The 22,660-nt window shown below is 48.3% G+C and overlaps 9 protein-coding genes across 9 annotated transcripts; 2 read left to right on the top strand and 7 right to left on the bottom strand.

Moving 5' to 3' along the window:
* Nucleotides 1–2,062: 2,062 nt before the first annotated feature.
* VFPPC_13896 (3-dehydroshikimate dehydratase protein) lies at nt 2,063–3,135 on the bottom strand (the record flags this gene model as incomplete). The annotated part of the gene is made up of 2 exons (XM_018291668.1): nt 2,063–2,686; nt 2,743–3,135. The coding sequence occupies 2 exons, from the start codon at nt 3,133–3,135 to the stop codon at nt 2,063–2,065; spliced, it is 1,017 nt and encodes a 338-aa protein (XP_018141761.1).
* A 324-nt stretch (nt 3,136–3,459) lies between these two features.
* Nucleotides 3,460–4,998, top strand: VFPPC_05717 (6-phosphogluconate dehydrogenase, decarboxylating; the record flags this gene model as incomplete). The annotated part of the gene is made up of 1 exon (XM_018284864.1): nt 3,460–4,998. One exon carries the CDS (start codon nt 3,460–3,462, stop codon nt 4,996–4,998), a length of 1,539 nt encoding a protein of 512 aa, XP_018141760.1.
* A 426-nt stretch (nt 4,999–5,424) lies between these two features.
* Nucleotides 5,425–8,122, bottom strand: VFPPC_05716 (xylulose-5-phosphate phosphoketolase; the record flags this gene model as incomplete). The annotated part of the gene is made up of 6 exons (XM_018284863.1): nt 5,425–5,477; nt 5,528–7,281; nt 7,328–7,480; nt 7,535–7,772; nt 7,828–7,902; nt 7,960–8,122. 6 exons carry the CDS (start codon nt 8,120–8,122, stop codon nt 5,425–5,427), a joined length of 2,436 nt encoding a protein of 811 aa, XP_018141759.1.
* Nucleotides 8,123–8,639: 517 nt separating this feature from the next.
* On the top strand, nt 8,640–9,722 carry VFPPC_05715 (NADP-dependent alcohol dehydrogenase 6; the record flags this gene model as incomplete). Its single annotated transcript, XM_018284862.1, has 1 exon — nt 8,640–9,722. The coding sequence occupies one exon, from the start codon at nt 8,640–8,642 to the stop codon at nt 9,720–9,722; it is 1,083 nt and encodes a 360-aa protein (XP_018141758.1).
* A 2,155-nt stretch (nt 9,723–11,877) lies between these two features.
* Nucleotides 11,878–13,167, bottom strand: VFPPC_05714 (peptidase S8, subtilisin, Asp-active site protein; the record flags this gene model as incomplete). Its single annotated transcript, XM_018284861.1, has 2 exons — nt 11,878–12,816; nt 12,877–13,167. 2 exons carry the CDS (start codon nt 13,165–13,167, stop codon nt 11,878–11,880), a joined length of 1,230 nt encoding a protein of 409 aa, XP_018141756.1.
* A 2,021-nt stretch (nt 13,168–15,188) lies between these two features.
* On the bottom strand, nt 15,189–16,473 carry VFPPC_05713 ((R,R)-butanediol dehydrogenase/diacetyl reductase; the record flags this gene model as incomplete). The annotated part of the gene is made up of 3 exons (XM_018284860.1): nt 15,189–15,334; nt 15,397–15,449; nt 15,503–16,473. 3 exons carry the CDS (start codon nt 16,471–16,473, stop codon nt 15,189–15,191), a joined length of 1,170 nt encoding a protein of 389 aa, XP_018141755.1.
* Nucleotides 16,474–18,670: 2,197 nt separating this feature from the next.
* On the bottom strand, nt 18,671–19,795 carry VFPPC_05711 (aldehyde reductase; the record flags this gene model as incomplete). The annotated part of the gene is made up of 4 exons (XM_018284858.1): nt 18,671–18,979; nt 19,029–19,089; nt 19,147–19,703; nt 19,754–19,795. 4 exons carry the CDS (start codon nt 19,793–19,795, stop codon nt 18,671–18,673), a joined length of 969 nt encoding a protein of 322 aa, XP_018141753.1.
* A 638-nt stretch (nt 19,796–20,433) lies between these two features.
* VFPPC_05710 (GCN5-related N-acetyltransferase (GNAT) domain-containing protein) lies at nt 20,434–20,955 on the bottom strand (the record flags this gene model as incomplete). Its single annotated transcript, XM_018284857.1, has 1 exon — nt 20,434–20,955. One exon carries the CDS (start codon nt 20,953–20,955, stop codon nt 20,434–20,436), a length of 522 nt encoding a protein of 173 aa, XP_018141752.1.
* A 470-nt stretch (nt 20,956–21,425) lies between these two features.
* Nucleotides 21,426–22,301, bottom strand: VFPPC_05709 (hypothetical protein; the record flags this gene model as incomplete). Its single annotated transcript, XM_018284856.1, has 1 exon — nt 21,426–22,301. One exon carries the CDS (start codon nt 22,299–22,301, stop codon nt 21,426–21,428), a length of 876 nt encoding a protein of 291 aa, XP_018141751.1.
* Between the last annotated feature and the right edge of the window lie 359 nt (nt 22,302–22,660).

Below are 22,660 nucleotides of genomic sequence, written 5' to 3'. Positions count from 1 at the left end.
TAAGTTTTCTTTTTCTTGAAGTGTCATCCTGGGCGGACTCAGGATCTGGGGTTTCCCCCAGAGCACGAGCCACAGCCTTGCAAACTTTGTGTGCTCGGAAATACATGCGTAACGTACTAAACTCAGATGTATGGAGCAGCAAAGAGGTGGTAACCGCCCTCAGTGGCCGTTTTGTTCATAGCTATGTACACAATACCTTAAGAAGGCTGATGATTGTGATGCGTTTGGGAGGAGAGGGAACAATGAGGTGGATGGCTTGAGGTGGTTGACAAACTGACGTCATATTGCACAAACAATTCTATTCACAAGTTTTGCTAACATTAAATTCGGTCTAATGCCCACGCTATGGCAATGTGACTTTTAGCTTCCTTGCCTTTGCAGGCTCAAACACGTTACTCAGCATACAGCATAATAGAACACGTGAGGCTAGTGTTGGAGTTGCACCCGTGATAGACACTATGCGTATCTGTCGCCCGATTCCTTCATCGCCCTCCAAGTTTATAATATATTGTCCCGATATAGTAGAGAACGTCTTCCCAAGTGTCGTTCACCCGACGTAGGAGTCTTCCCGGCGGACGGTCGATGTTCTGGCCATTTGTCTGGTGATGGTGAGGATCTCCAGCCCTGGAGTTGGACATGATGTTGAGGTCTTGGCCAAAAGGCTGGTTGACCTTTGTCTTTAATATGTCCGTTATATCGCGACAGTTTATACATGCATCATGTGGGAAGCGAAGATGCCAGATTAATCCAAAATCTGGGTTCACCACGAGAATCGATCAGTGTTGTGACTTGTGTAAGTTGCGATTGGCTTTCTGAAGTATTTTACTTCGGGCATGAAAGTTGGAGTTCTCTGCGTGAATCTTTAATAAATCCATGTCAACACAGCAAGACTTTACGTCTTGCTAGCGACCCTGGTCTACTGCGACTATGGTATAAACTTGTGATACAATCACTACGTCGACATTGACCTCAGATAGCAGTAATGTGTCGACAACACTGTGACGTCATGATTTGCCATGTGGTGATCCTGAGCCGTTTCAACGCCTGAACTCTCCATTTGAGGCGTGACGCAAGCCTCACGTAATTATACTTTTGCCGCGCCAAGCCGCTCACTCACTTCTCATGGCGAGGCTTTGCTGTGGCACGTCCAATGGCCGTGCGCGGCACGCGGAGACCAAAATCATGATCTGAGCCGATATCTGTCGAATCTGAAAAAAGCTTCAACTGTACTGGCATCACAATTATATATTCGGAACTCGGGCAATTTGACGCAGCTTTAATCGGGCAGCCAATCAGTATACTAGAATGGCTTCTGAAGAATGGCGACACCATCCGCCATATCAATCACCGGGAAGCCAGTTTCGGAGGGAAATTCGCGGTTCATGCCATTGCGAAAAAGTCGTGTACTGGCTAAGCAGTAACAAGCCGTTGGCATCTAAATTCTGTCACTGTACCGGCTGTCAAAGAATCCATGGTATTCTTGCCCAGTAAACGATTAAGTCTCCTAAGATGGCCCTGTAGCTGACATGTTCCCAATAACTCAGGTGCCCCATTTCAATGGGCAGCCATCCTTCAAAAGTACGATATGGCCTTTGAGAGAGGAGTCGACCAACTCAAGTTTTATAACTCAGCAAAAATGGACAATCATCATGAGCTGCCATGTAAAGTCAGCTGTTCACATTGCGGATCACACATTATGGACGAAGGAAGGAACATGGCACTTGTTTTTCCACCACTGTTGTCAATGACTACTGACCAGAGGGCAAATTTTGAGGTTCAGTGAGTACAATACCTCGTTGAGCTGTTTCCTTCGCTGATACATGTTAGATGTCATATCTTTTACTCACAGCGCTGTGTGGACATTGACGACGGGAAACCAAAATGGAGTGGACTTGACGGTCATTCTGAGCTTCTGAAGTGAATTTCTAGGGCCAGTGGACATAGTCGTCGGGATGAGCGTAATAATCCAAGGTATTCCTATGAAAACCTTGACGAAGCCAAGTTTTCTACAAAGAGATAGATGATTACATGTCTCCCAAGAGCATCCTGATATCTCTATAGGTCACTCAGTAGCAACGAGCATTCGAGTCAAAGACTGCATAGCTGCTTCCACATATTCTTTCATCGACGAGCCTTTCTTAGGCTTCGAGTCGAAAACCTCCACTGACAACCATCCCCTAAAGCCAGTTCGCAACACAGCATTCAAAAAGTCCTGAATTGGAAGATAGCCACCCTTAAAGGGCAGCGGCCGATAGTCATGACTCCACGCCGATCTCGCCCTCTCATTTGTGTCACGAAGAGGTGGTTTCATTTTGTATGCATCTGAAATCTGAAGCAGAAAGATTTTGTCTCCAGGCACAGTATGCTCCAATTCGGTCAAACTATGCTTCCATCGGCTGTCCAGTTCAGTTGAGCTAAAGTCTTCGATGAAGCCCGAGTCGGTTGATGGATCACCATACTCTCCCCCTGCCGACTGAAAGGTATCTAGGCAAAGCCCAATGTTTTTGCGATCGGCCATGTGGGATATCTCCCATACGTCTTTCCATGCTGGGGCGTATGTGGCCCAACACCAATTTTCGTACGCGAGTCGGAACCCTTTCTCTGCAAGCATATCTGCCAACTCTTGCAAATCCTGGGCATGTTCTTCTAGGGAAGGTGATATATCTTCTGCATCTGATGACCCAACCTAACGACAGTTAGCAACTAGTGCATCCTAGCTACACTATTCCAGCATAAAAATACCTGCAACATGTCCGTGCCTAGTGATTCCATAATTCGCATCCAGCCCCTGGCACGTGTAAATGCCCCTTTTCGCTGTTGTGCGTGCTCATCTTTTGACCATCCCTCGAATCTTGAAAATGGCTGAAGCATGAGGATTTCAAGACCAAGTTGATCAGTTAGAATGCGAATCTTCCCAGCAACATTGGAGAGGGTGTCGTAGTCATCCTCGCGAATCGTCTTTCCTTCAAGATCGCTGCCGTATGCCAGTATATCTGGCATAGACATCTCTATGCCATCGAATCCGGCGTTGCGAATGGCCTCCAACTTTTGAGGGAGTCCTGCATTGAAGTACAGAGGGATGCTGCATGATGCAAACGAGGTTGGAATATTGTGCCCCTGATACTGAATCCCCATGGCGATAATTCAACAACCAGTTTAAACAGAGAGTACTTGTATCGTGCTAGGTCTAATTTTCCAATAGCGTGATACATTTACAAAAATGGCGTTTACTCCAGCAACATAACGTCATGGTGATGCTTCCAGGGGTGTCGATATAATTGCGTCATTGAAAGGCAACACGACGCAGAGGTTATTTAGTAGACGCCCTATGCGGCAACAACTATTTGTAAATGGGCTAATTCTTTTTCTTCCCAAACATTCCGTTGTCATGGATGCTTAAATGAGGGCGTTACTCTCCGTGCGTGTTCGTCGGAACTAAAACTAGGATGAATCGCAACCATGGGTGCTCAATCGGACGCAGCAATGAAATGGAAGCGAATTGGCATTGTCGGGGCAGGGAATATGGGCTCTATGATGGGATTTGCCTTTTCTGAACTCGGCCTCGACGTCTCTATCTGGGATGCTAAGAGTGCAAATGTCAACAATTTTATGAAACAAGTGGAGCAGGCCAAAGGTCTAAATGGACGTATTTCAGGATACCACGACATTTCAGATTTTGCAGATAGCCTGCGACAGCGCGGCGGCCGAAGACTGTTTCTGTTTTCCATTACGCATGGGACACCAGCAGACGAAGTCTTAAAATTGATCAAGAAACACCTAATGAAAGGTGACATAATTTTGGACGGCGGCAACGAGCACTATCGAAACACCGAAAGGCGACAAAGAGCATGTCAAGGCATTGGCGTGGATTGGATCGGAATGGGCGTTTCCGGGGGCTACCAGTCTGCTCGCCATGGGCCAAGCATGTCCGCTGGTGGAAATAACATCGCGTTGGAGGAAGTCATGCCGCTGTTGGAGCTATATGCAGCTAAAGACCCCAAATCTGGTGTACCTTGCGTTTCCAACATTGGACCGGGTGGCTCAGGACACTTCGTGAAGATGGTCCATAACGGTATCGAGGTTGGCATGCTCTCTGTCATCTGTGAAGCATGGGGTTTCATGCATAGTGGAATGGGACTTGATTACGAGGAGATCGGTGAAATATTCGAGGCGTGGAACACAGACGGTGAATTACATACCAACTACTTGGTCAAAATTGCCTCGGACGTTTGCCGAACGAGAAAGGCCGTGAATGGCAGCGAAGCGGAGGATGGCTATGTCCTCGATGATGTGCTCGACAAGGTCGTACAAGATGACGATTCGACAGAAGGAACACCCTCATGGTCCATTATGGAGTCTGCCATGAGGCATGTATCTTGTCCAACACTCGCAGCGGGATTTTACTTTCGTGTGGCTTCCGGTAATCGTGAGGAGCGACTACAAGTTGCCGAAAAGCTTTCCATGCCTGACCCAAAGTCATTTACAGATATCAAGGATAAGAGTCAAATGATTGAAAGTCTTCACAGGGCTGTCTACTGTGCCTTCCTTGCGTCGTTTTGTCAAGGACTGGAGCTAATTGCACGGGCGTCGATTGACGAAGGTTGGGATATCAGCTTGTCTGAGTGCATTCGAATATGGCGTGCAGGGTGCATCATTCAATCAGAATTCATCGCCGACCTTCTGGAACCGTTTTTGCAAGAGAATAAGTCATTTACGAACGCAAAACTGAACAGCTGCGTTGGAAAGGAGTTACAACGAAACTTCACGGCGTTGAAGGATACTGTTTTGCGAGGGCTCGCGGCAGACCATTATTTCCCGGCACTGTCTGCCACGCTTGAGTACATCAAGTATACCGGAGGCACAATGCTTCCCACCAAGTTTATGGAGGCGCAAATGGATTACTTTGGGGCTCATGCTTACAATAAGCCTGGCGTGCAGGGCGAAGATCCCGGACTAGTAGCGAAAGGTCCTCATCATTTCGAGTGGAATCCAGCTTAGGGTTAGCAGTGCTCTGAACATTTTCTTGATATGTATTGAGGGGGGTTTCATGTTAATATCTGCAACAATACGGTATGGATGGGTGTGAATGATGATTGTGCAAAGGCTCTGGCTACGCAACAAGAATGATTGTATTAGCATTAGCAGACGGATGCTAAAGCTCATTGAGGGCGAAACGATTCATCAAATAAGTCATTCAATTCATTTTGTCGGCGCTTCGCTATTTGCGAATGGAGATGGAGAACGCCACAGTGCCATCACTCTCTCCCATGGGTTAAGATAACACGAAGGCAACTTAAAGTAGATATTATCAACACCAATGTTTCCAACATACAGGTACCTCTGAATAATATTTTCCCGTAATATTGAGTGAATTATGACTTTGAAAGTAAGGGCCGGCCTGACGACAACAATTGCGACCCAAGCTCAAGCCTCGCCTTTTGCATCCCGAGGCTTCCACTCATATATATGGGACGGATCTGTGTCTCGTTAGCCATAATCTCAAAAAAAGCACTTGTCCAACACTCACCTTTTCCATTTTCTGTAATAAAGGCTTGCACATCCTTCATTTGCTTGTCGATTTTGTGTAGTAAATCATCCAAATTGTCGCTTACAGCTTCGCACCGACCTGCCGCGGCTTTCAAAGCTCTCGAGGCAACATGAAAGCGGCTGACGTCGTTCACAAGCATCATATCAAAAGGTGTCGTGGTACTGCCCTCCTCTTTGTAGCCCTCAACACTCATACGATGTAAGCCAGGTCGGCCAAACAAGAGGCCTTGCAGCTCCGTCGCATAGCTGTGATAATTGAAGCAGACCGGCTTCTCCAGCGTAAACATTTCGGCAAAGTCGCGCCTGGACAGTGCATGTGGATGAACCGATTCTGCTGGAAGCACCAGAAGATCGGTAATGTTTATCACTCGGACACGAAGATCTGGTGCCACCGTTGCTAAGAGCTCCGCGGCTTTGATGACCTCGAATGTGACCTCGACGCCGATGCCTACTAGCACCACATCCGGATCCTCTCCGGAGTGAGTGGATGCAAACTCCCAGGTTGATATGCCTCGTTTGCAATGTGCAGCTGCATCGTCGGGGGACAGATACACTGGAGTGGGTTGCTTTGATCCGATCATGAGATTAACGTAGTTTTTAGACTTCAGACAATGGTGCAACGTGCTAAGGAAGCAGTTTGCATCTGGGGGGAGATACACGCGGGCAGTCTTGGCTTTTAAGTTCAGTACAGCTCCAATGAAGGACGGATTCTGATGGGAGAAGCCGTTGTGCTCCTGTCTTGCCCATGTGCTCGTTTCGATGTAGTTGATGGAGCTGGAATCGCCTCGCCAGTCCAAACTGCCAGCTATCTTTGAGAACTTGGCATATTGAACCATCATGGTGTGAATGATGCCCAGGAATGACTCGTAGCTGGGGAAAACGGCCGTCCTACCAGTCAATGTGTAACCCTGCATAAAGCCTTGGCAGCAATGCTCTGATAATATCTCGATTACTCGTCCACCTTGAGCACGAGAGTATTGATCCCACTGGAAGTTTCGGCTAGAGTTTTCCAGTGTGACGCTGAGTTTGTTGCTCTCCAATTCATCAGGAGAAAAGATACGAAAGGTGTTTGAATTCTGCTTGATGACCTCGTTGAGGAACTGCCCTGACTGCAGCATGCTGCTCGCTTGTTCCGATTTATCAGCCACATACGGCTTCCAATCTGGTAGGTCTAAACGGCGGTAGGAGTCGTATGATGCTTTACGCTGACCAAGTCTCTTCGAGTCCTCTTCGGGCATGATCCTCAATAAACCTTCAGCTGGCTGTCCATCCACCAATAGTTCTTCGACATTGTAGCTTTGCAACCAGTTTTGGAGAATTTGAAGATGGTGTTTATCCTGACCGGCTTTAGCCACGGGGATTTGATGGGCATGAAATGAACCCTCAATAATCTTCTCATCAACAACTCGTGGCCCTGACCAGCCCTTCGGGGTCCGTAGAATTATCATGGGCCATCGAGGTTTCGTGATGGGTTTCCCGCTCCGTGCAGCGTTTTGGATTACTTCAATCTCATCCAGCGCCCAATTGAGCGCGCTGGATAACTCGACGTCAATATCTTGCAGATCTTCGACAATGCAAACTTGGTAACCGTAGCCTGAAAATAACGCCACAAGCTCCTTGTCGTCCATGCAGCCAAATATCGTGCGCTCGCTTATTTTGAAGCCATTTACGTGTAGAATTGGAATGACTGCCCCAGACTCGGCTGGGTCTAGGTATTTGATAGCGTGCCATGCCCTGAGATATGTTAGCAAACGCAGCAAATGAAAGGTTCTAAACGTACGCTGCAGTAGGGCCTGACTCGGCCTCACCATCACCAACGACACAGGTAACCACCAGATCCGGGTTGTCCATGACGGCTCCAAATGAGACTGCGAGAGCATAACCAAGTTCACCTCCCTCGTGGATGGCGCCTGGAGTTTCAGGATTAATGTGACTGCTCGTATTAGCAAACGCCTGGGGTTCTATTGATCCCTTCTCCGACACGCACCTAGGGAAGCCTCCTGGAAGTGAGAATTTCTTAACGAGATTATGAAGTCCTTGTTTATTAGTTGGGTACTTCTTCGGATAGAACCGCTCGAGTGAGCCTTCGAGCCAGAGGCAAGCCAGGGCAGCGGGAGCACCGTGGCCAGGCCCAATGACAAACATCATGTCCACGGATCGTAGCCGAATGAGGAGATTCAAATGTGACCAGATGAGCACCAACCCAGGGCAAGTGCCCCAGTGTCCTTCAATTGGTTAGCGCTTTGTATCATGGCGTTAATTTGGGTGATGAAACTCTACCCAAGAGTCTAGGTTTGACGTCTTCTAGCTCTAAATCACGTTCCAACATAACGTTGTCTCTCAGAAATATCATGGCTGCGATCAGTCAGCTAAAAGATCAAGAAACAGTTCCCAGAATTTTGAAGTCCTAACCACTGGCAATGTAGCATGCTGCCCGCTGGAACTCTCTGAGCGATTGCGATATCTGGCTGCTCAATGAGATTTTGCGTGGATAAACTGCCAACTCCTCCACCATCGCCGGAAGTTGGCTTGGAAGAGGCGGAGGATTAGGCTGATCAATGACTTCGCCTGGCATATCGTATGGCGTTTAACCTGGTGAGTTTTTAGGCGCGAGTGGTCTCACATATGAGTATTTCGGATTACGCCAGACTGGGTGATGTTTGTACCGCTGGTTCATTCGTTTGCTGGCGTGTAAGTAATATGGTAAACACGATACCTAATTTGGATAGTTTAGTAGTTTTGATCCGAGGTAAAGCAAAACCAATTCATGACGACATATATATGGGATTGTTCCACTTGGGAACTTTGTGTGTACATACTCGGCGCGACCGTTATTGTGGTATTTTGGAGGCTCCATGACGTAGTCCCAACATCATGCGCATCATCCATCACAACTACCAACGTCACAATGATTAGAGAGATTCAATCATAATTCAGTACACCCACTTCTTGTGCAGTATAAAAATGTTATATAGAGCGAATGTCATTTCCTTTTTCATCGTGGTTACCCTGCAACGCCTCAATATTACCCTGCAAAACCAAAATACCTTTTAACCATCACTTTAAACAATATACACGCATCAACGTCCAAAATGGGTTATCCCGACACTTTTACAGGTTTCTGCGTCGATGGACCAAAGTCTTGGAATAAATTCCACAAGTCTGAACTGAAGCCCAAACCATTCGGTGACCACGACATCGACGTCGAAATTGCAGCCTGCAGTATTTGCAGCTCAGACCTTCACACAGTGACAGGAGGATGGGGTGAATACCAGGGTCCATTATGCGTCGGTCACGAAGTTGTCGGCAAAGCAGTCAAGGTTGGAGAGCACGTCACAAACTTGAAGGTCGGAGACCGCGTGGGAGTCGGCGCTCAAGTCTGGGCGTGTCTGGAATGCGATCTGTGCAAAGACAAGAATGAGAACTACTGCCCCAAATTGGTTGATACATACAACTCACAGTATCCGGATGGGAGCTGGGCTCACGGCGGATTCGCATCACATATCCGAGCTCATGAATACTTCACATTCAAGATCCCAGATCAATTGGAGACCAACGCTGTGGCGCCACTTCTCTGCGCTGGCATCACAACATACTCTCCCCTGGTCCGAGCTAATGTCGGCCCCGGAAAGAGAGTAGGCGTCGTGGGAATTGGAGGTCTAGGCCATCTTGCTGTACAATTTGCAGCCGCTCTAGGCGCAGAGACTTATGCTCTCACTCACTCCCCCAACAAGGCGGATGACTGCAAACAGCTTGGTGCGAAGGACGTCATCGTGACTACCAAAGAAGGTTGGAATGAGCCTTGGAAGGCCAAGTTTGACTTCGTTATGAACTGCGCAGATGTCACAGACAAGTTTGACATGTCGGCGTATCTATCCATTCTTAAGCCGGGTGGCGACTTTCACATGGTCGGTATTCCTGATAAGCCGCTCCCTGAAATGTCTGCCGGCTTATTTGCCGGAGGTGCGGCAAAGTTGACTGGAAGTCATCTTGGCAACCATCAAGAGATGGATGCGCTTCTGAAGCTTGCGGCTGAGAAGGGAGTCCGACCGTGGGTTGAGGTCATGCCTATTTCTGAAAAGAATTGCGGAGAGGCGTTTGAGAAACAGAAGGAAAATAAGTTCCGGTATAGATGTACTCTGGCCGGGTTTGATAAGGCGTTTGGTACGGCCTGAGTAGCTTCAGGTGGAAATGGCATGCAAGTTGGTTAGAGACAATTTGGGGTCAACGTGGTGAAGGTGTTCTGGAGGGGGTTTGGCTGCTAATACATGGGCTTGCATTCACTTTTAGAGGAAAAGATTATATCGTCTTATCGCAGTCAATTTGGAATAGAGAAAAAGAGCTTTCTCCATTGGTCTCGTCACAGTGACATGAAGATCGCAAGTTTTGCCTACATATATATCAGGAGGAAGAGCTTCGATAAATGTATACCTGGGTAAGTAGACTTGGCATTTAGAAGAAGACGGAAGTTGGTAAACAAGCGACATGGAGGAAAGGAAAGTCACATTCGTTGCAACCTCCAGATGCCTGCCCAGCATGCGGGGAAAGGCTGTCCCCGTGTACATACGACATTAACTGCAGCAGGCATGCCATACGAGGATTTCGTTGCCCAACCGAAGCTACTTAACTTCTCTCTTAGTTTCCACTTCCCTTTTTGCACGAAATGATACCTCGCCTCCCGGTGGTGTAAATGCAACGTGTGCCAGCTTCTCCTGAGATTTGGAAAGACCATAAATTCGACATACTTTAGCGACCCTGTAAAGAGGGACTAACTACTCAAAAATCGATGTCAAGTGACATGTCATGTACACGAGCTTCCTCATAGGTACTCAGCGGTAGATTGAGGCACCACAAGCTAGCCCTACCGTGAGACCAATATGGTAGTTACCAATTTTATAGCTTGATATTCATCACATAATCCAGTTCATGTGTCTTCATTTATAACCCAACATCCTCACTAAGATCCACTACATGAGATGGCTTGCTACCGAAGGAAAAGTATAAGACGACGGCCGTTCCCCCAAGAAGATAATGCTTCCTGTTCAGACACCCATCAGTTATACATTCTCACACCTAAACAACTTTCTTTTCTAGTTCAAAACTCACTTCTAAACTGTCAACATGCACTTCCCCGTTGTACTCTCCCTCATTGCCACCGCCTCTGCCGCCTCCCTTGTCCCCAGACTCGCAGCGTGCCCTACCTCCAAAGGTTCTACCTGTGGCACCGTCTCCGCCCTTGGAAACAGCTTTACCTACCCTAACTGCAAGTGCAATTATACTTGCGAAGGTGACGTTAGATTCGCTGGTTATAAGGCCCACGTGGTACGAATTTCCCAGACTCTTCATATAATTATGAACATGGCGCTAACTCTCTGCAGCAAATTGGCGTAAGTACATGAATATCGGGTAGTGGGCTTATTCAATGTTTGCTAACGTAGTTTTGTGTTTGCACGAACAGACTTGCGTTAGTGTCTCTTCCCAAAGGCGGCAGTAGCAATTGTTAATGCTCCTCTAGGCTTAAACGGAAGACTAAATACGCGAATACTAGACACGGTAGCAGCATCGAAGAACCAAAACAGCAGCCGCTGGTGGTTTAGGTACAACGATAAAGAGGCTGTCAGTTGGCTGTGTAGATAGCTTTCAATCAAAGACTTCTCTCCGTCTCAATTCCATCTACAATGGGCCTCTGCGTGATTTTAGCGCTCAACGTCGCACTTATGTCCCCCCCTCTGTTCTGTTACCATAATTTCTAATACTTGACTATCTTATATTTCCTAAACAATGCCAATCTGCAACTTTAGTCAGATGATTTACCTTGATGATACTTTGTTTTATCAGTGAGTCAGCACCCAAAATGACTCTTGCCAAAATGAGCCGGACGAATTGCGCCTCCACAACATCCGGATCACCTCCCGAGACCACATCTTCTAACTGTAACACTGGCTGGTATAAAGCCTTGCTTTATTAAGTCTACCGTACTAGTGAGAGCCTACAGAGGTGTGTAATCACATTAAAGGACATAAACGTTCAAACCTAGAGGTATCAACTCCATCGATCGAGATAATATCTTCCATTGCTATTCAGGTTGTACTTCCGTAGCCATTATGGAACGGGAATAGGGCAGCATTGCGGTGTATTGCGACTGAGGACAGAACTAACTAGTGCTACGGAGAAATGATCTTGGCTTACATAAACTGGATACCAGTGACCCTGTGCGTCTGTAGATGCACCGAGAGCAGCCTGTGAATTTGTAAAGGATGATGGCATGACCTCCATGACCCCCTCCCGCTTACTGCTACTTGTGATGCCACAGCTACTTATTCTGCTCTTCTACTGTAGAGTGTTGGCGTTATTCGCCATGCGGTTTGGCGATCCGCCGATAGCTCCCTTAACAACACCCTTACCAGAGTTGTTGATAATATGGTTGGTAAGAGCCTGGGGACCTCGGACACCGTCCACAGAAATAGCGTATAGCACCAGACCGCAAACATGAGGTGTGGCCATCGATGTACCATTTTTCAACACTGACGAGGTGTCGTCCGCGTTCGAGGCTGATTCGACCCTGTCACCAGGAGCAAAGACGTCCAAGACAGTGCCGAAGTTTGAGCCCGCCTGGCCAGTGAGACCCCAGCCCGTGGCAATTTCCCAGCGACTGTTAACAGCACCAACGGTAATAGCCTCGGGTGCCGAGGCTGGAGAGAAGCCAGATGCGTCAACTTTGCTGTTACCTGCGGCAACAACACTGACAACCCCCTTGGCGAAAGCGCTCTTGATGGCATCGTTCCAAATCTGGGACCGTGGACCACCTAGTGAAAGGTTGAGGGCAGCCTTATCTTGGCGGCTCTTTGAAATGATGTCGTTGACGGCCCAGTCAAACCCACCCAGGATAGTACTGGTAGCCGCGCCACCACTCTGGAAGACCTTGACGGAGATGAGTGTCGCCTTTTTGGCAACGCCGAAGGTCTTACCACCAACAGTACCGGCGACATGAGTTCCGTGGCCAATGCTGTCTCCCTCGTCACCTGGGAACGCGGTATATCCTTTGATTGCCCGCCCTTCGAACTCTTGATGAGTAGTGCGGATGCCGCTATCAATGACGTAGGCAAAGGTTCCCTCGCCCGCCGTCGTGTCGTATATGTATCCAGTTGCTCCAGGCTGACGGTGAGAAACACCGGCAAGGCCCCAAGTCGAGGGAGTCTGGGTTGTCAGTGCCCTCTTTTCCAAGACATCGTCCAGGTACCAGATCTGGTCCTCCTCGACATAGTCGACCTGTAGTACCAGGGGTTAGCAGTGAAGTCAGACAGTGTCCAATAATTTCTGGTTACATACTTCAGGGCTGTTCTGAATCTTGTCAATTGTGTCCTTGTCAAAGTGCCCAGCGTAACCGTGGAATGCGTCGCTGGTGTACTCCTTCTCGACGCCAGCAAACTCATCCTTGCCAGCACTTCGGGCGTGAATGTTGCTAACCCACGAGAGATGTGATGCAGTAGGGGCATTGTCTTTAAGCTTGATGATGTAGCTGCCTTTGATGACCTGAGGAGCCGCACCGCTGTTTACAGGAACCGCAGCGGACAGGCAGGCCATCGCCGACACGGCGGCAACAACAGACTTGAAAAACATGATTGTAAAAACAAAAGTCAGATGAATGAGGATAGAGACTATTTGGCGTGATGATTAGCGATGTTATTGCTAATTCGTCCATCTACAAAGGTATTTATACTCCGAATATGATATTCAGCAATGCCCTCACCTTCACGGCCTATACTAAAGCGAAACCCCAATTCGGCAGGTATTCCCATTTCTGAACAGGAGTAGCTTCTACGTTCACATGCCGCCAGAGACCTTCCTTTCTGATCGTTGCTATGACCGTCGCCAAGACCCGGAGGAGCTCGCAAGGTGTCATCATTAGAGGGGAACTCTGACCATCACCGCACAAAATCCTATCATCCTGCCTTTTCTTAAACTGGTCATTTAACCAATTAACCAACACTGTGTATAGCTGATATCCATGGATATCTCACGATACCGTTGCATTCAATGGCGTGCTACATGCTCATGCGCATACCTAGTCCCTGCGCACCTGAACTGGGAGTTTTGTGCTCCGACGCCATTCTGTCGTTTGTGTCCCTTTTGCGAACCAAATAGACTATATTTGAAAGCCCCAGGCACTCAATCGGGCTCCTGCCTCTTCCGGGATTATTCATGGATGACGAAATCGCAATCTTGCCCTGGTCGGTTGATTGCCGAGCCACTAATCCCAGCTATAGTCACATTGCAAATGGAGTGCTTACCATCCAGGTGCGTACAAAAACCACGTGTATCGAGAACGCGGCGACTCTACTCTCTTTTGTTTACGATGCTTAATCATTTTGCCGATCAATTTGGTGAGTAAATTGAGTCAATCTGTCAGTTCAACCTGCGATATCGAGGAAACAATGGTCAGTTGAAGCTGCATCGCCTGACATGTCACCATTGATTCCTGCTCTTATGCCTCGGTTACAGCCATAAATGGATACGTATATCATAACATGGGCAGATACGTGCTTATATTGCAGTCGGATGAATACCTCGAGGTCAACTTGGAGTTGCCTTGTTCTGATCGGCGGCCGGGGCACTTGTCGCTAGAGGGGAATATGAAAACACGCGCACCCGATGCATTCGAAATTCGGCGTATTCCCCACAGCTAAGCTTCTTATCATAAATTAACTTTAATATCCTTGCATCTACCTGCCGTTTACCAACCACGAATGTATCTTGGCATTTGTGGAGTGGCCAATTAACCTGTCCAAGGCTGGGAATCATAGCCAAGAACCACCGCCATTTGTGGAACCATTACTCTTGACAGACCAACTCAAACAGAAGGTCAATTAACCAAGTTACAAACAGCTCCTAGCCCGAACATCCCGGACTCGAGTTAAAGGCGGGTGATACGTCTTACAAATCACGTCGGCATGAAACGTAATCATCGTTTTTATACCCCGTTTCATTTGAGTATCAGTCGCCTTTTCCCCAATTCTACCATGGCAGCTGGTCGGATCAATGATGGTGAAATGCAATCATTGTAACAGCTGATCAAACAACTGCATCTATGTTAATGTCTTACGATCCTAAATGTTTTTGTTAAACTGAGTAGGGTTCCCCACGGATGAGGCATAAGTTTGGCAGCGTATACAAGCCAAAAAAAATCATGCCCCAATGTGAGGGTATAACATAGCAGTATGGAAGAAGAAAAAACTCCCCAACATATTTTCTTACCTCGGAGCAGCTGATGCAATACGCGCGAGAGTTGGGGCTGTCCTATAATTGAGCTAAGACGTCCAGTACTCCATATTAAATAGCGGATGATAAACTCTAATGTTCATGAAACGAGTTTGATATGGAGGCCAAATAAAGCCCAATGGTCACAAAGTAGAACGGTGGACAATGCAGGTCCATCTATCCAGGCCGCAACACTTCAAATTAGCTTGCATTGGGTAGTCGAGGTAGTATGAGATTATTACTAAGTAGATGTTGGTATTAAATTGTAAACCCTGATTAATGCTAGATGCTATTACTTTTGTACAATGCTGAACCTGAGTTCCGCAATCTTTGCGTCATAAAATTACCAAATGATCATGCATCATAAATGTCCTCCGATAAGCCTACCCGGTGGTGGACAGCCCAGCACCAACGTCGACGAGAATCTTGACTTGGTTCTCTTTGTCGTTAATGAGGGCGTGGAAGCCTTCTTCGACGACCTGGTCAAGTTTGATAGTCTTGGTAATCATGCTTGCGGGTTTTATCTTGCCTGTTGGGGGGAGGAGTTAGTATTGTGAACGTGAATCTTCATGACGAATAGACGGAACATACCAGTAGAGATGGCGTCCAGGACAGCCTCAAAGTCACCGAGGCTATAGGTGGCCCTGTAGCAAGTTGTTAGCGGTTGTGTTTGGAAGGAAAGGTCAAAAATACGTACACTCCCATATAGCTTCTCTCCCGGAAAACAAGTCCATTCATGGCCAAATTGGCCCGCTTCTCCCACACAGCAATATTGACCAGTGTTCCTCTGGCCTTGAGAGCGTCGAAGGCAGTGTCAAGGGCAGCTTGAGCACCAGCTGCATCAAAGGCAACGTCGGCACCAAGGCCACCGGTGAGTTCCTCCACTCTTGCCACCACATTCTCATTGATAGGATCGATGGTGTGGTGTGCACCGAACTGTGTGGCATATTCTCGGCGCTTGCTGCTGACTTCAGTGACAATGATATTCTTGCAGCCGCGTCCAATCAAAACCTGCACGACGGCCAGGCCGATAGGTCCAGCGCCAAGAATCAGGACGCTGTCAGTCTCTTTGTATGGGGAGATGTCGACTGCATGCCAGCCAACAGCGAGGGGTTCAACAAGAGCACCTTCCTCGAGCGAAACATTGTCGGGGAGCTGCTTGACACAGGATTCTGGAACGACCATGGTCTCAGACAAGCCACCTCCCCATCCGCTCAGACCAACGAAGCCGTTTTGATCACAGCAGTTGACAAGACCTCGAGTGCAGGAGCGGCAGTCTCCATCATAGATAATCGGCTGGACACAGACCCTGTCTCCAGGTTTGACAGACTCTACACCCTCGCCAACTTCTTCGACGATACCAGAGAATTCATGGCCAAGGGTGAGGGGGCAGGTCTCTTTGGTGATGGGATGTGGGTTTTCGGGTTTGGGAATAAGGTTGGCACCGCCAAGATACTCGTGCAGGTCAGATCCGCAGATACCGCAGAACTTGGGAGCAATCTTGACCTTTCCGGCACTGACTTTGGGGGAAGGGATAGTATCGAGACGGATATCTCGTTGGCCGTGGAAACGAACAGCTTTCATAGTTGGCTGAGGGGAGGGGGCTGCTGAGATGGCACGAATGGTGCCAACCAGAGTGGTGTCGGCTGTGGCAGTAGTAGTAGCCATTGTTGGTTGATGTGGTCGAAAGTGTATGGTGTAGTCAATATTGAAGAGTATAATGAAGAACAGAAACCAGTTTGGATAGATTGCCACTCAAGAAGGACAAAGAAAGGTCGTGGTGACAAGTCAATAAATAAGGAAGAGGGTGGCTATTTGAAGGATCTCGATGTGCGGAGGCTCGATGGCGTCCACAGCAGGAGGTAGCTCGGTCACACCTAATCCGAATGGTCAAACAAGTCGAGATCGATGCATCCGTGATTCGAGAACAAGATGGTGATTAAGGTGGTGGGGACGAATGCTTAACCCATGGATTTGCATTTTGGGATGATCCGTTGACAGCTTGAACAATGGCCAGTCAGCTGGTGCAACGGATCCAACGGAGAATTGGCTTGAGGCTGTGAGTGGTTCTGGGCAGCTGCAGGTCGACTGGAACGGTCTGCCAAGGTGTCAACGGCCGCAGGCAGGTGCAGAAACTGCCCGTGTGGTGAAGAAGCTCGGGAGCTCCTGCCCGGCGTAGCATCAAAACCACTTGACCCATGGAAGGATGGAAGGGGTCTGGTGCTTGCCCTACAGGAAATGCTGGGTTGCTGCTTGGCTTGCAAGGAAGTTACCCCGCAGATTCTGGGGAAGGCGAGGCTCGATTTACCCATTTGGGTAACACGGGCAGAAGCTGACCTCGCGGAGCTAGGAAGGCGACCCTGTGGCTGTGGCGAGCGAGCGGGCGGGTGAAGAGACAAGATGGAGCAGACCAGACCAGACCAGACAACATACATCGACCAGACAGTAATGGGGCAACATGTCCGCGCCAGCAGACATGGAGCCAAGATTCCGCGAACGGTCAGTCACCTCCAAGGTCCTGACGAACCTACGACACAGCCGCCTTTTGTGCCGCCGCCATCGCTCCTCAACCACCAAGCCAAGCGACGCATCCTCATCCTTGGGGGCCGAGAACGCCCAAGAACGTTCAAGTGGGAATTCCAGTGGCGCGACACGGCCCAGAAATCTCTGGTGGTCATTATACCCGTGGGTTTGCCCGTCGGTTTCCCTAGTTGGGTACAGTCTTTTCTGCTTAGCCTCCCAAACAGGAGCTAACTCACGATGCGGCATCAATTGTTGGACAATTGGAGTTTTGAATCTGTGAGTATTGCGCAAGCAGCAACCCCTGATTCCCTCCTTTCCCAACAGTTCGCAGTTCTGCATGCAGGTCCACATTCCAAGATCGTGTTTCCGACCATATGCAGGCCCATGCTGGAACATCAGCTGACGATGCAAACTCTGATCAAACCATACCGAAGTTGAGACTAAACCCATCACCTCATCACGATATACCAATCACACTTAGTGCACTCGCAGTTGTTTCCTCACACGCGCCGACAACACCGAGCTTACGATCTACCATGTCGAATTTTATGTCAGTCACGGGATCTTCGGACAGGCCCTTTGTTTGAAGCTCCAGCCAGCTCTCCGTCCATCGGCGGCCCACGTTGGACGGTCTCAACACCGCCTACGAGGATACTAGGCCGATTGACAGTGGTATTTTTAGACCCACAGGGGTCCTGAGCTAGCCCTGCATGCATTGCAACCTCTGCCGCTTTCATGGGTTTTGTTCCAAAAACCCATAAAAGAAACCCACTTCACGATATCACGTTCTCCCTGCTTAGAAAGATTCTGATGCGAAGCGTAGCATTCAGAAGCTTGCCCGCATGAGTCCTGCGACAGCTCCCCTCAACAACGTGTTCCTGACAACTTTGTCTTCTCGGGAGCTCAGCCTTCCACTCGTCCGTGAGGGCCATTCACGACATGGATGACTTACCACGCCATTCCCCCGCTACAGGAGTGACACGGTGTGCCAGTGGCATTGACTAACATAGCACAATGTACAGTCCGTGTCATTATGTTGGTAGGCGTGAGGGTTGTGCGCGGTGCCACTCAGACACACAACACACGAGTCTGACTACGCCCAATGAATTATATTGTCCACCGGATCCGCGGACCTTGCTGTACACGAGGTTCTATTAACTTCGACAAGTGCAATGACATTTCAAATCAAACCGCATATTTACCGACGCTCCTCATACTATAACCTTTCAATATCGTCGCGCCTGGTAATCGGACAGTACAGACCTTAACAAAAAAGGGTCCCTGCTCTATCAGTATACAGCGCCCCAAACCCTTTTCCGACATTCAGCTCCTTCAACGGCTGTTAGAGGTGGTAAGCGGGCTCTTTGCCCTCGAACTTGGCATATATCGCACTGATGCTGTCCGCAACCTCGGGCGGTAATTTGCCAGCCTCAAGCGCATCCAGCGTCTTATGCAGTTGCTCCAGTTTCGAGACACCAAACACCACTGCGTCATCAAAGTCTCCATCCAGCTTGCTGTGGAATGCGGTCCATCGTATCGCGGCTGCATGGCTGGTGATGCCTTGTTTTGCGGCAGCTTCTTGAACAGTGGCAATTTCCGCACGGACAGACGGATCGCTATACAGATTCCCGTATACATTGCCCATAAAGGTCTATTTCTCGTCAGAATGGAATCAAAGTCAACAGCAACTACTAACATACCTCGCTGTTCCAACGCTGGGATGTGTCAATCTTGCCAGAGAAGAATCCTCCAGCAGCGGGACTAGTCAATATGTCAGCAGATCATCACCAACCCGATTGCAAGAATAAGAAGACATACCTGTATGCCCAAAAAGCCATATTATGCTTTCTTAACAACGGAAACAACTCCTTCTCGCCGCCCCTCACAACAGGGTTGTAATGGCCCTGATAAATACTTGGCCTCACATACCCCTTTTCCTCACAAATGGCAATAAATTGTTCAACCTCTGCAGCGGTATAATTCGACAATCCAAATTTCTTGAATTTGCCCTGAATAAAGGCTTCATTGATTGCGCGTGCAGTGTCCTCGAACGGCGTCTGACGATCAGGAACGTGCAGATACATTGTCTCTACTGAGGATGTCTGCAGTGCAGCCAACGACTCTTGGATACTCAACGCAACCTTTTCGGCTTCATGGTCACCAGGGTGTCCGCTATGAATCTTGGTATGTATAACGAATTTGGATGCAGCTCCAGATTGGCCGAGCCGTTTTTCAGAGGTGCCTTGGGCTTGGGGTGAGTAGTCTCGAGCTGAATCAATCTGGTCGTAGCCCCGTTCGTGAAAGGCATTCAAGAGAGCCTGGACATCATTTGCATCATCGAATGATGCGGTTGGATCTCTGGTGCTATCCCCTACCTGTGGTTGTGTCAGATTCAATTGTCCCGGGTCAGAATCCACACACATACCATATGAGTCCCCAATACGAACTTGACAGTTTTGGAGGGCATTTTGGCTTTAGGAAAACTTCCAGTATTACTAGGTATCCTTTGATGTCGCTTTGGGAAGATAACATAGCTTGTTTAGTTGTCTTCCGATATTTGTATTTTTTGGAGCCGTTGATTGTCGCACTTGTTGGTCGTGGCGCTTGTTCTTCACCATTCCTGATGCTTTGAAATCACGGCCCCATTTGTCATGCTCATCACCACTCCGTGGACTTTGCCCGCGATGACTTTCGATCCTTGCTTCGGAACGTCCACTCGTTTCTCTCAAGTTGCCTGCAGGTTTTCCGCACAACACCGCAAATTACCAGAAAGGGTTGCGTGCCATGACCTTCTGATACATGTATGTCAACAAGCTTGGAGGTGGCGAGGGATTGCGGAGATTCTCTCGGGTCGCATGCCATGCAATTATTACCCGAATTCTGTCAGAGTTGCATGACGGTCGGCGGGCATCAATTGATCACATCACATTGAATTCAATGGCATCAACATCTTCGGCTCTGGTGACGGGACAACATCAAAACATCAAATACACAGCCAATATGTAGTGTCGATACCAATACCGCACCGTCACAACTTCCCAAAGCGCTCGAATGCAGCCAACTTTCAACAAGCCAGAAAGAAAATCCCAAAACACCAGACTCATGTCACACACAGTTCCCCTTGCCCTTCTTCCCCATCATGACCGCACCCTTCGTGACATCCCCCTGATCCAGCACAAACATGCCCAGTCTCTTCTCATAAGCCTCCTTGCTCTTAGGCATTGAAGTGCGCAACGTGAACCACCTCAAGTACGGCAAAGGCGTCATCACCTCCTCTATGCAGTCAATCATCCAGCCACCTAAACCGCGGCCCTGATACTCAGGCAGAACATACAGATCCGTCAAGTACGCAAACGTGACATGATCAGTTGCAAGCCGAGCGAACCCAATCTGTTCTGGCGTGACGGTCTCGTCCCCCGTGATATCTTGTTGTCTAGCTCTGTAGAGACCAAAGCAAAATGATGCGTCTACAATTTTTTGAAGGACTTCCTCGGGAAAAGATGTTGTCCAGTACATGTAATCTTGATCAAAGACGGCGTTAAGGGTTGCGATGGAGATGAGAGATTTGTCAGTGGAGATGAGGAACTCCTCGCGGGTCCAATTGCGCGGCTCGGAAGGCAGCGACATGGTGATTTTTATGAGTTGGCTTTTATTTTGCGGGTGAGATTGCTCTTGATAATGTGCCGATTAAACAAGCAAATTTATGAATGTTTCAATGGTGTTGAATGGATACGGTTTCGGGCACCAGCGGTTTCGGAACTATTTGATGACTGTGAAAGTTGCGGATCCAGCCGTTGTTTTATTAACTAGTGCTTGTCTATGATAGGGCGTGGCTTGGATGTTGCATGTGGTTATCAAGCAGAACCTGGAGCATTGGTCAATTCGAGCCTTGGCATAACTTGTTGAGTATGCTTTGGCTACAATTACACGGCAAGTTAAACTTTGCTGGTATATAGCTATCATCGCAGTTACAGTTACGGTCTACTACGTCTTAAGAGTTGCATCCCCAGCACCTGAATGGGAAAAGTTAACCATTTTATTACGCCGTCATTGTCTCTCTGCACTTCTCCATTGCCTCTAACATTCAATGTCGAAATTTACAGCTCTTTGACCCCATAGCTGGGCTCATACTCCGGATACCGACTCCTCATGCCAAAAATAAACCTTGCCAACCATTCGTTCCACCATAAGTACGCTTTCGCAATCGCCACCTCACTCCAACGTTCAAACCGATCGATTGGTTCCGTGGTATACATCAAACAGGGGATGTTGATTCTTCCTCTATACTCTAGGATATCGTACTGCCGAAACGCTGCTCGCAGCTGAATCCATAAAACCTTGGTAACCACCCACTCTCGGACTTTTGGCACCAAGCACAATATCCCATATGCCATCTTCACCCATGGCGGAGTTTGATCGAGGCTGAAGTATGTCTCGGCATCCTGTACCATGCTACATAGCATGTGATCAGCTCGTCTTGCGCCCACGGATCCAGTTACCTCTATCGACTGAGGCGTATCTTTCAGCCTGTATCTGGGAGACAACCACGTCCATGTTTTGATTGACTCGGTGGTGTAGACTGGTAGTCCATCGCTGCATGGTATGCGGACCAATGGGCCGATCATCCATTCACCCTTGACGACTCTGAAGGTATTACAGCCACCCTCAGTTAAATGTAAGTGCAGTGGACACTCCCAGTGACTTCCGGGTGGTGCCTCCACAATAACAGTCCCTGGATTGGTAACACTTGGTGTGAAGTCATAGGTGATGACATCGACGGATGTTGGTCGATATGAGGACGATTTTCTGTCCGCAGGTGCGACAGAATAGCGTTGTAGTCTTTCAAAACGTAATTGCCGCGAAGTATTTGTTCGACTTTTGCATGTCCATACCCAGGAATGGATAAAACGGACGCCTAAGAGCTTGTGTGCGGCAAATAGAGCGACTGTGACAGAGCTGATGATGATAAACATGCTGGGCGAATTATCCCTGTGGGAGGACGGGAAGTGATTTCTCCGAGGTAAATAAATGTTGATTGTTGACCTTTGAGTATGTCATGTTACAACTTCAAATTTTCCCGGGATGAGCTGCAGCTATATATGCAACAGAACATGAGAACCAACAGAAGGTAGTACTTCGCCGGCACCCCGGCCTTGCGCATTTTATGCGATTGGTCTAATGTGCTTTATCAACTAAACAAGTGCATAAAACTATTGAATTTGCCGTCCAAGCTTGCGGGAAACGGCCGAGAGTAAGATGAATACATACGTAGCATAAGAAGAACACATTTTATTTGGAAGTTACATCGTATTGAGACTCTATAAGACCTAAG

This window comes from Pochonia chlamydosporia, chromosome 5 (assembly GCF_001653235.2).
Source record: "Pochonia chlamydosporia 170 chromosome 5, whole genome shotgun sequence".
NCBI classification, from domain to species: domain Eukaryota; kingdom Fungi; phylum Ascomycota; class Sordariomycetes; order Hypocreales; family Clavicipitaceae; genus Pochonia; species Pochonia chlamydosporia.
Note: the sequence above shows the minus strand (reverse complement) of the source record. Positions and strands in the feature narration are given on the sequence as shown.